This window comes from Schistocerca americana, chromosome 2 (assembly GCF_021461395.2).
Source record: "Schistocerca americana isolate TAMUIC-IGC-003095 chromosome 2, iqSchAmer2.1, whole genome shotgun sequence".
Lineage (NCBI taxonomy): Eukaryota > Metazoa > Arthropoda > Insecta > Orthoptera > Acrididae > Schistocerca > Schistocerca americana.
Genome location: NC_060120.1, coordinates 900,326,321 through 900,338,736, shown reverse-complemented (window position 1 = coordinate 900,338,736; position 12,416 = coordinate 900,326,321). Strand labels below are relative to the sequence as shown.

The following is a 12,416-nucleotide window of genomic DNA, read 5'->3' as shown; positions in this document are numbered from 1 at the left end:
TTATTTTGCTCCCCAAATAGCAAAACTCCTTTACTACTTTAAGTGTCTCATTTCATAATCTAATTCCCTCAGCATCACCCGACTTAATTCGACTACATTCCATTATCCTCGTTTTGCTTTTGTTGATGTTCATCTTATATCCTCCTTTCAAGACACTGTCCATTCAACTGCTCTTCCAAGTCCTCTCCTGTCTCTGACAGAATTACAATGTCATCGGCGAACCTCAAAGTTTTTATTTCCTCTCCATGGATTTTAATACCTACTCCGAATTTTTCTTTTGTTTCCTTTACTGCTTGCTCAATATACAGATTGAATAACATCGGGGAGAGGCTACAACCCTGTCTTACTCCCTTCCCAACCACTGCTTCCCTTTCATGTAAATTGTAAATAGCCTTTCGCTCCCTGTATTTTACCCCTGCCACCTTTAGAATTTGAAAGAGAGTATTCCACTCAACATTGTCAAAAGCTTTCTCTAAGACTACAAATGCTAGAAACGTAGGTTTGCCTCTCCTAAATCTTTTTCTAAGATAAGTCGTAAGGTCAGTATTGCCTCACGTGTTCCAGTATTTCTACGGAATCCAAACTGATCTTCCCCGAGGTCGGCTTCTACCAGTTTTTCCATTCGTCTGTAAAGAATTCGTGTTAGTATTTTGCAGCTGTGGCTTATTAAACTGATTGTTCGGTAATTTTCACATCTGTCAACACCTGCTTTCTTTGGAATTGGAATTATTATATTCTTCTTGAAGTCTGAGGGTATTTCGCCTGTTTCATACATCTTGCTCACCAGATGGTAGAGTTTTGTCAGGACTGGCCCTCCGAAGGCCGTCAGTAGTTCCAATGGAATGTTGTCTACTCCGGGGGCCTTGTTTCGACTCAGGTCTTTCAGTGCTCTGTCAAACTCTTCACGCAGTAACGTATCTCCCATTTCATCTTCATCTACATCCTCTTCCATTTCCATAATATTGTCCTCAAGTACATCGCCCTTGTATAGCCCCTCTATATACTCCTTCCACCTTTCTGCTTTCCCTTCTTTGCTTAGAACTGGGTTTCCATCTGAGCTCTTGATGTTCATGCAAGTGGTTCTCTTATCTCCAAAGGTCTCTTTAATTTTCCTGTAGGCAGTATCTGTCTTACCTCTAGTGAGATAAGCCTCTACATCCTTACATTTCTCCTCTAGCCATCCCTGCTTAGCCATTTTGCACTTCCTGTCGATCTCATTTTTGAGACGATTGTATTCCTTTTTGCCTGCTTCATTTACTGCATTTTTATATTTTCTCCATTCATCAATTAAATTCAATATTTCTTCTGTTACCCAAGGATTTCTACTAGCCCTCGTCTTTTTACCTACTTGATCCTCTGCTGCCTTCACTACTTCATCCCTCATAGCTACCCATTCTTCTTCTACATTCCTGTCAATTGTTCCCTTATGCTCTCCCTGAAACTCTGTACAACCTCTGGTTCTTTCAGTTTATCCAGGTCCCATCTCCTTAAATTCCCACCTTTTTGCAGTTTTTTCAGTTTTAATCTACAGGTCATTACCAATAGATTGTGGTCAGAGTCCACATCTGACCCTGGAAATGTCTTACAATTTAAAACCTGGTTCCTAAATCTCTGTCTTACCATTATATAATCTATCTGATACCTTTTAGTATCTCCAGGGTTCTTCCATGTATACAACCTTCTTTCATGATTCTTAAACGAAGTTTAGCTATGATTAAGTTGTGCTCTGTGCAAAATTCTACCAGGCGGCTTCCTCTTTCATTTCTTAGCCCCAATCCATATTCACCTACTACGTTTCCTTCTCTCCCTTTTCCTACTACCTAATTCCAGTCACCCATGACTATTAAATTTTCATCACCTTTGACTATCTGAATAATTTCTTTTATTTCATCATACATTTCTTCAATTTCTTCGTCATCTGCAGAGCTAGTTGGCATATAAACTTGTACTACTGTAGTAGGTGTGGGCTTCGTATCTATCTTGGCCACAATAATGCGTTCACTATGCTGTTTGTAGTAGCTTACCCGCATTCCTATTCATTATTAAACCTACTCCTGCGTGACCCCTATTTGATTTTGTGTTTATAACCCTGTAGTCACCTGACCAGAAGTCTTGTTCCTCCTGCCACCGAACTTCACTAATTCCCACTATATCTAACTTTAACCTATCCATTTCCCTTTTTAAATTTTTTAACCTACCTGCCCGATTAAGGGATCTGACATTCCACGCTCCGATCCGTAGAACGCCAGTTTTCTTTCTCCTGATAACGACATTCTCTTGATTACAGCAAACAAAAAACTTTTGTGGAACGCTGCACTATGCTTCAAAGTGACACTGCTACGTGACACAATTTGACACGTGTAACTCATGTTTTGAAATCCGCTCGTTTTTATTCAACATATGACTACAGTGATGAAAGTAGCAATTACTCGTCATCCTATTTAGGAAAGGACGTAGAACATCAAAACATTCTTTGAGAAACTATTTTTTTTTTTTTGTTGCAAATGTACAGTGTGGTCCATTGATAGTGACCGGGCCAAATATCTCACGAAATAAGCATCAAACGAGGAAACTACAAAGAACGAAATTCGTCTAGCTTGAAGGGGGAAACCAGATGGCGCTATGGTTGGCCCGCTAGATGGCGCAGCCATAGGTTCAGATGGTTCAAATGGCTCTGAGCACTGTGCGACTTAACTTCTGAGGTCATCAGTCGCCTAGAACTTAGAACTACTTAAAACTAACTAACCTAAGGACATCACACACATCCATGCCCGAGGCAGGATTCGAACCTGCGACCGTAGCGGTCGCTGGGCTCCAGACTGTGGCGCCTAGAACCGCACGCTTATTTCGGAAGATATTTGACCCGGTCATGATCAATGGCCCACGCTATATACGCAAATCGTTCGTTTATGAAGGAATGAATTTCCCAGTATCAATAGTTTGCATTTGAAAATAGCATGCAATGTAAAAATTCAATTAGAAACTCACGCCGACTCTAATTTTGCTTTTCCTGGCGACGAGATCTTTCCGAAGGCCCTCTAGCAGCGTCTTGACAGCCTGCTTACTGGCGCAGTACATTGCAACGTCGCTGTTAAATGGTAGAATGTGTCCACATATGCTGTGAACACGAAAATAACAGTTTGTAGATCATAAATACAATGAATATCATCGACAGAAAAAAGTTATGATATTTATGTGAAAAGCTCTGAAAGTGAAAAAACTTTTTCTGGCATCGTTTTCCAACGGACAAAGAGGTCTCAGCCTAGGTACAGTTACTGGTCTATTAGAGGCCAAAAACAGCTACGAAAAAGCAATTGATCGACTCCGCGTTGACGTCCCTTTTTGAGATATCGAATGTGACTTGAGGAACACATTTCACAGGTTATTTTGTTTTCACTCCAATGTCGGTAATTTCCAATCCTGTATACTTTCCAGTACCAGCAAATAATATTGGATTTTTTTTTCACTTACAGGGTGACAATTATTAAACTACAAGAAATAAAATTTTCATAATTTATGAACGGTTTGCGTATAGGACGTTCCAACTGCACGGTTGGCCGCTGGGCATGATGGGAAAGACTATGTGTACGTACGGTTTGGTTTAGGGACGAAGCTGACTCTCATTTGGATGGGTTCGTCAATAGGCAAAATTGGCACATTTGGGGGACTGAGAATCCGTATTTCGCGATCGAGAAGTCTCTTCACCATCAACGGATGACTGTGTGGTGTGCAGTGTCCAACCACGGAATAATCGGTGCGATATTCCTTGGTGGCACGGTGACTATTGAACGGTACGTGAATGTTTTGGAAGATGATTTCATCCCCATTATCCAAATTAACCCTAATTTCGACAAGATGTGGTTCATGTAAGACAGAACTCGGTACCATCGAAACAGGAGAGTGTTTGGTGTCTTGGAGGAGCACTTTGGGGACCGCATTCTGGCTCTGGGGAGCCCAGAGACCACTGGCAGGGACCTCGATTTGCCGCCATATTCTCCGGATCTGAACGCATCCGACTTCTTTTTGTGGAGCTATATTAAAGACAAGGGCTACAATAATAACCCCAAGACCTTTACTGAGCTGAATGTAGCCATTCAGGAGGTCACCGACAGCATCGATGTTCCGACACTTTAGCGGGTCATGCACAATTTCGCTATTCGTCTGCGCCACTTCATCGTCAATGATGGCAGGCATATCGAACATGCCGTAACCTAAATCCGAGTATCAGTAGTGACGTTTACATGTTGAATGAATGTGTGCACGCCGTAGTTTGTAACTAATTTACGTTTTTTTTCATTTACTTCAGTAATTGTCATACTATCACTTTTGTGACACCAATTACAGGCAGGTGCTCTGTAAACACAGTATTCATTCTTGACTTTGTAAACTGCACCACAGTTTCATATATAACGCGGTGCATATGGAGACCGTGGTCAAGTGTCTGGTTCTTCTCATCGGCCTGCCGTTAACCTGGAAGGCGCAGATAAAGTAATTTAATCAGGAATGTGAATCATAGATATTGCTGGAATTTGATTGCACTGATCGTCTGCACAGCTCTAATGCCATACCGGCCGGATGTATTACGTACTCAGCTCTACACATCCACATCGCTAGTTCATGTTATCACGTGTCATGAACGCGCCTTTCATTATATCGTCATCTTGTTCCTTTCTTGGTGCATCCATCATTCACAAGCCCATCTCTCTTAATTTTCAGTACAGTCGGAATCTCAGTTTCGATTTGTTTCCTGGCGTGTTTATTTTGTGTCTCTGTTTGTGGTCCCCACTGCCAAAGTGAAATTCTCCGCTGATCGTCGAACAACTCTCACTTGCTGAACGGCTATCTCATTAAAAGTCCATGTTTTACTTGCATAATTGAAAATGGTAAGACATACCCATTGTAAACTTTCACGTTGCCAGCTGATTTATCAAATGTCTATTTAGTTTACCAAAATCACTCCAGGCTGGTTTTTCTCTATTTTTTTCCTCGTTCGTTCAGTTGTTTTTCAACTGCTCTATATAAGACAACTCAACAACTGGTTCTATTAATCATTTTTATGCTTACTTGAGTTGATCTTTGCAGCTGGTAAGTTAGATTGATCATAATAACAATACTTAGATAGTTAGTGACTGTAGTGTAGGGATAGCATCTCTGACAAGTAATCAAGGATGTTCCGGGGCCAAACCCAGCCACTGCTTTTGAATATAAATCATCAGTAATGGCGGCTGAAGACTTCCGCCATAAAAAGTCACCCCCCCCCCCCTCTCTGACAGTGGCCTTATCAATATAGGCGGGGGTGCGGACAGAGGCTGAGGTCACTCTCTTGACCCTGGGCTGGGAAACTTCCCCAAAAAAGGTGGAAGAATCAGCGGTGATCAACGGCACGTGGATGCAAAAGGCAATGCAAAACACTGCATTAAAGACGTATAATGTGTATCCAAAGGATATGTAGCTTGTTATTGGAAAAAGTGTTTGATGATCAAGGCAAAAGAATCCGTTTCAATCCTCCAATTGGATCCCGGGCCGGGGAGGGGGCTTGTAAGTGGTAGGTAACTATAAGAACTGAATAACCAACGTAAAGACATTGTTCTATGAAATGGAGCTTGTAACGTTAGAAGGCTGAGCGTTGTAGGGAAGCTTGTAAATCTGAGAACGAAATAAAAAGACTCAATTCAGATATATCGGGGGTTCGCGAAGTCAAGTGGAAAGAAGATTAGTATTTTTGTTCAAATAAGCGTATGGTAAAGTTTACAGCATCATAAAATGGTACAAAAGGAATAGGACTCGTTAAGAATAGGAAGATAGGACACAGAGTTTCTGTGAACAGTTCAGTGACTGGGTGCCAGTGTTGTCCTCATCAGAATCGACAGCAAATCATCGCCAACAACAATGGTACAAGGACATTTAATCTCCAGCAAGGGTGGAAAACTTCAAAATATAACAAATGTTTGGTTATGGTACCACACATGAAGAAAACGATCAAGACTAGCTCAAGTGTACACTACGACGTCACAGGCAGAAGCCGAAGAGATAGAGAAAGTATGTGAAAATGTAATGAGTATAATATACGGAAGAATGGAAAAGAAAATCGAGTATCTGTTAGATGACGATCAGTTTGACTGTAGGAAAGGTAAAGACACCGAAGAGGCAGTGCTACATAATGGAACCAAGACTTAAGAAAAATGTGGGAATTGTCGACAGGGAAAAAGAGTTAGACAATGTAAAATGGAGCAAGATGTTAAAATTCTGTGAAAAGTAGGAGTAAGGTATAGGGATAGACGGATAATGTGCGGTATGTGCAAGGACTAAGAGGAAAAAATATGAATGGAAGACGGATAACGATGCACTGGAATTAGAATGTAATACAGGGATGTAGTCTTTCGCCCCTACTGCTCAATCTGCATAACGAAGAAGCAATGACGTAAATAACAGAAAGATTCAATAGTGTTATTAAAATACTGAGTGAAGAAAGATCAATGACGAGATTGCATTGCCATTCTAAATGATGAAGAACTGTAGGGCAATGGATTGAAATGAACAGTCTAAAGGATAAAAAATGGAGGGAGATTAAACTGCTTCCCTACAACAACAGTAGAAGTAATTAAATTAACATCAAAATTGGGGACCATGAAGAAGACGAAGTGATGGACTTCTGCTATCTTGGAAACAACAAAATAATAGTTCATGGACGATGCAACGAGGACATGTAGACTAGCATACACAAAGAAGACGTTCCGGGCGAAAGAAGTCTACTAGTAGCAAACATAGATTTCAATTGGAGAAAGAAATTTCTGAGCATGCACGTTTGGACCACAGCATTGTATTGTAGCGATTGAAGAATTGTGGGGCAGCCGGAAAAGAAGAGAATCGAAGCGTTTGAGATGTAGTGGTGTAGAAGGATAATGAATATTACGTGAACTGCTAAGAATCAACGAGGAAAAGAATATATGGAGGGGGGGGGGGGGGGTTTATGGGCGTTCAACATCGAGGTCATCAGCGAAGAATATATGGAAACTAGTGAGAAGAAGACGGAATAGGATGACATGGGATGCGTTAAGACAACAGGTAATAATTTCCATAGTACTAGAGGGAACTGTAGAAGATTAAAAGTATCCAACAAATAGTTGACGATGTCGGATCCAGGCGTCAGGCTGAGGTGAAAGGTCGGCACAACAGAGGAATTTCCTATGGGCCGCGTCAAACCAGTCACCATACCGAAGACTAAAAAAGAAAAGTTAGCAGCTACAGATTGTTTCGCGTTAAGTGTCACAGTGCAGACCATAGACGCCAGCAGTTTGAGTTACCTATGAACGTATACTTCTTAATTCCATTTTCAAAGTTAATAGTTTGCATTAACAATACGAAAAAATACTATTGTTCTCACAAACCCAGAATTTTACAGCGTAATTGCTTTAAAACATAATTAAAAAATCAGGCAAATAAAATTTTTATAACAGTAGATCTACTTTATCAAGTGAATAGGTTTCATGAAAGTTTGGAGATAATGTAAATTCAAAAATGTCTTGAATATCGTTGCATTTGTGCAATCGTTGTTAACGAGTACAAATAGAGGAAAAGGGAAACTAATATGCAATACACTAATTGAAGTACACTACTATACAGTGTTTCACGTATGACGCATATGTCTCCAGCATTGCAAGAGAACCAGTCCCACTACTTGGGTCACAGCGGCAGGTGATACACTGATGTGCCAAAGAAACTGGTATAAGCATGCGTATTCAAATACAGAGGTGTGAAAACAGGCAGAATACTGCGCTGCGGCCGGCAACGCTTATATGAGACAACAAGTGTCTGGCGCAGTTGTTAGATCGGTTGCTGCTGCTACACTGGAAGGTTATCAAGATTTAAGTTATTTTGAACGTGGTGTTATAGTCGGTGCACGAGCGATGAGACACAGAATCTCCGAAGCAGCGATGAAGTGGGGCTTTTCCAGTATGACCATTTCACAAGCATACTGTGAATATCAGGAATTCGGTAAAACATAAAATTTCCTACATCGTTGCGGCCGGAAAAAGATCCTGCAAGAACTTAGCCAACGACGACTGAAGAGAATCGTTCAACGTGACAGAAGTGTAACCTTTCCGCAGATTGCTGCAGTTTTCAGTCCTGGGCCATTAACAAGTGTCAGCGTGCGAACCATTCAACGAGCGGTTCTAGGAGCTTCAGTCCGGAACCGCGCGACTGCTGCGGTCGCAGGTTCAAATCCTGCCTCGAGCATGGATGTGTGTGATGTCCTTAGGTTAGTTAGATTTAAGTAGTTCTAGGGAACTGATGACCTCAGATGTTAAGTCCCATAGTGCTCAGAGCCATTTGAACCATTTTTGAACCATTCAACGAAACAACATCGATATGGGCTTTCGGAGCGGAAGGCCCACTCTTTTCCCCGTGATGACTGCACGACACAAAGCTTTACATCTCGCCTGGGCCCGTCAACATCAACATTGCACTGCTGATGACTGGAAACATGTTGCCTGGTCGGACGAGTCTAATTTCAAATTCTATCGAGCGAATGTACTCTACGACTGCACGACATAAAGCATAACGCTTTACGCCTCGCCTGGACCCCTCAACACCGACATTGGGTTGCTGATGGCTGGAAGTATGTTGCCTGGTCGGAGGAGTCTCGTTTCAAATTGTATCTAGCGGATGGACGTATGCAGGCAACCTCATGAATCCATGGACCCTGCTTCTCAGCAGGGGTCTGTTCAAGCAGGTGAAGGCTCTGTAATGGTGTGGGGCATTTGCTGTTGGACTGATATGGGATCCCTGATGCGTCTAGATACGACTCTGACAGGTGACACGTACGTAATCATCCTGCAGCCGTTCGTGTCCATTGTGCATTCCGACGGACTTGGACAATTCCAGCAGGACAAGCGACACCCCACACACCCCACACGTCCACAATTGCTACAGAGTAGCTCCAGAACCACCCTTCTGAGTTTAAAAACTTCCGCTGGCCACCAAACTCCCCGGACACGAACGTTATTGAGCATATCTGGGATTCCTTGCAACGTCCTGTTCAGAAGAGATCTCCGTCCCCTTGTACTCTTACGGATTTTATGGACAGCCCTGCAGGATTCATGGTGTCAGTTCCCTCCAGCACTACTTCAGACATTAGTCGAGTTCATGCCACTTCGTCTTGCGGCACTTCTACGTGGTAGCGCGGGCCCTACACGATATTAGGCAGGTGTACCAGTTCCTTTGTCTCTTCAGTGTATGTCGCCTTTAGACGCCTCAGGAACGGCCTCGGAATGGTCCGAGAAAATCGTTGCGTCATTTAGCAGTTCAGACTGGTGTGTCACTAACATCTGATCACGGAGTTGTGCACAAAAACTGAAACTTTACAGAAGAACAGTAGTGCAGTACCTACAGCTAATGCGCCACACATTTCGAGTACCAGATCGCAGCATCAAGCGGTGATAGCCTAAGACGTTAGTTCTCACTCAACGCCGCAGATGCGTTTGAGCCACACGCGGAACACACTGTATTTCACTTTCATAGCGATAAAACTGATTGGTAGAAGTAGAAAAGCTAGAGGGAATTAATATTGACTACAGTATTTTGCTGAGTATATCTGTAATAGATTGCGAAAGTATGTGTTCAGTTAAGCTGTATAGCTTAATACTGTGGGCGAGCAAGAGGGTGTCTCACTGTTTTTCTACCAACTGAGCACGTAGAGTGTTTACTGTGGGTTTTGCAGTACCTGCAGATGTGGATGACGAAGCCATCATCGACGCCCCTGCTCAGCATGTCCTGCACGGCCTCCCTGGTGCAGATGCTGAGACCCAGCACGTTCACGTCCAGAAGATCCCGCCAAATGTCTGTTTGGGCAGCTGCTCACGTTAAAAGAAACACCAATTACATACTTTGCGAATACGACGTCGCTCTGCTGATGGTTGCTCTTCAGTGTAACACATATTTAAAATGACATAATGCAACTGTAGGTTAGTGGACGACTGTGTGGTACTGCAGTCTGTTACAGTCTATAGAAAAGTTACTTTATTAAATGCCCACGAGCAGCTGTAAAAGAGGTTGCCTCTGTACTGTAGAGCGGGCGCTTTTGGGGCTTTGCGAAGGGAATTCGATGAGCTACAGCCTTATCCTGGACGTCAGCGAGAGACTCGAGATCAGTAGGCGCAGGCTGACAGCATGTTTTATGGCCCTCATGTTTCCGAAGCGTGGGACACTCCAACTAGCAGGTCGCAAAGACGCTGGTATTCTCAGTTGCCAGTGTGCCCGTAGTACGAGGTGCATTCAAGTTCTAAGGCCTCCGATTTTTTTTTCTCCGGACTGAAAAGAGATAGAAACATGCGCATTGTTTTAAAATGAGGCCGCGTTCATTGTCAATACGTCCCAGAAATGGCAGCACCATACGGCAGATGGAATTTTACCGCCAGCGGTGAGAATGAGAACTGTTTCAAATACTTAAAATGGCGACGTTTTCCTTACATGAACAGCGTGCAATCATTCGTTTTCTGAATTTGCGTGGTGTGAAACCAATTGAAATTCATCGACAGTTGAAGGAGACATGTGGTGAGGGAGTTATGGATGTGCCGAAAGTGCGTTCGTGGGTGCAACAGTTTAATGAAGGCAGAACATCGTGTGACAACAAACCGAAACAACCTCGGGGTCGCACAAGCCGGTCTCACGGCATGATCGAGAAAGTGGAGAGAATTGCTTTGGGGGATCGCCGAATGACTGTTGAACAGATCCCCTCCAGAGTTGGCATTTCTGTGGGTTCTGTGCACACAATCCTGCATGACGACCTGAAAATGTGAGAAGTGTCATCCAGGTGGGTGCCACGAATGCTGACGGACGACCACATGGCTGCCCGTGTAGCATGTTTCCAAGCAATGTTGACGCGCAACGACAGCGTGAATGAGACTTTCTTTTCGTCGGTTGTGACAATGGATGAGACGTGGATGCCATTTTTCAATCCAGAAACAAAGCGCCAGTCAGCTCAATGGAAGCACACAGATTCACCGCCACCAAAACAATTTCGGGTAACCGCCAGTGCTGAAAAAATGATGGTGTCCATGTTCTGGGACAGCGAGGGCGTAATCCTTACCCATTGCGTTCCAAAGGGCACTACAGCAACAGGTGCATCCTACGAAAATGTTTCGAAGAACAAATTCCTTCCTACACTGCAACAAAAACGTCCAGGAAGGGCTGCGCGTGTGCTGTTTCACCAAGACAACGCACCCGCACATCGAGCTAACGTTACGCAACAGTTTCTTCGTGATAACAACTTTGAAGTGATTCCTCATGCTCCCTACTCACCTGACCTGGCTCCTAGTGACTTTTGGCTTTTTCCAACAATGAAAGACACTCTCCTTGGCTGCACATTCACCAGCCGTGCTGCTATCGCCTCAGCGATTTTCCAGTGGTCAAAACAGACTCCTAAAGAAGCCTTCGCCGCTGCCATGGAATCATGGCGTCAGCGTTGTAAAAAATGTGTACTTCTGCAGGGCGATTACGTCGAGAAGTAACGCCAGTTTAATCGATTTCGGGTGAGTAGTTAATTAGAAAAAAATTCGGAGGCCTTAGAACTTGAATGCACCTCGTATACCTTGAGCACTGCAATTCGGGAAAGATACGGTCACCATGATCAAGTGGCACCAGCTAAAATGTGTACGGCGATGAATGCTATCTCGGCGAATTCACTGGTAAAATCTTATCGGGTTATCAGCCAAGTCCTGGTGTTGTATTGTCTCAATGATTAGATGAGTTTTCAACTCGTTGCATTCAGGTGAATTGTCGGCTTGATATCCAGTTTGTTCTGTTACAGCGGATGAATAGCAGACCTCCCTTCCGAGGACCCAGCAGATTGGCCAATTGCATTCCTCCGGAAGAGGTGTGACGACCGGTGATGGGGGATGGGTGGTCACCAGCAGGATAGACGGGGGCCAAGTGTCAAGTCTTGGTGCTGCCTGTCTATTTGGTCCGCAGCCTCCAACGCTTTCACAACAGAGCGTTCCCCACACACAGTTCAGGAGAAATTAAGTGATAAACATTGAGACGCTTGAAAAACTTTTTCCAATTTAATGACTTTGTTTCTGTAACTTTGGTTACGATCACCCCTAAAATATAGGTTTGACACTAGCACTATTTGCCAAAGAGGTCCAACATGAGCACATAACAGGTTTTTCATTTTCATGATTAATTAATTTTGGTTTTTACTTTTTCATTAACCTGGGAGTATTACCGAAACTAAAGAAACCTACATAATTAGGGTTTTTCGTCCTTAACTGTAAAGATTAGAAGCGCTTAATATCAAACATTTAACACATGAACTCGGCCGTTAGCGGTCAGCGTGGTCGAAATGGATAGCTTAGCCTCCTTAGCTGAGTGGTCAGCGTCTCTGATTGCTACGCAGCGGGCACAGGTTTGATTCC

At 43.3% G+C, this 12,416-nt stretch overlaps 1 protein-coding gene across 1 annotated transcript in view; it reads right to left on the bottom strand.

Moving 5' to 3' along the window:
* Positions 1-12,416, bottom strand: part of LOC124595885 (dehydrogenase/reductase SDR family member 11-like) — a 45,074-nt gene that overhangs the window by 15,522 nt on the left and 17,136 nt on the right. Inside the window, exons 3-4 of the mRNA XM_047134793.1 lie at positions 9,725-9,854; positions 2,989-3,118 (exon numbers count right to left, since the gene is read on the bottom strand). Of these exons, the coding sequence (XP_046990749.1) occupies positions 2,989-3,118; positions 9,725-9,854 (260 nt within the window). The remainder of the gene's footprint in view (positions 1-2,988; positions 3,119-9,724; positions 9,855-12,416) is intronic.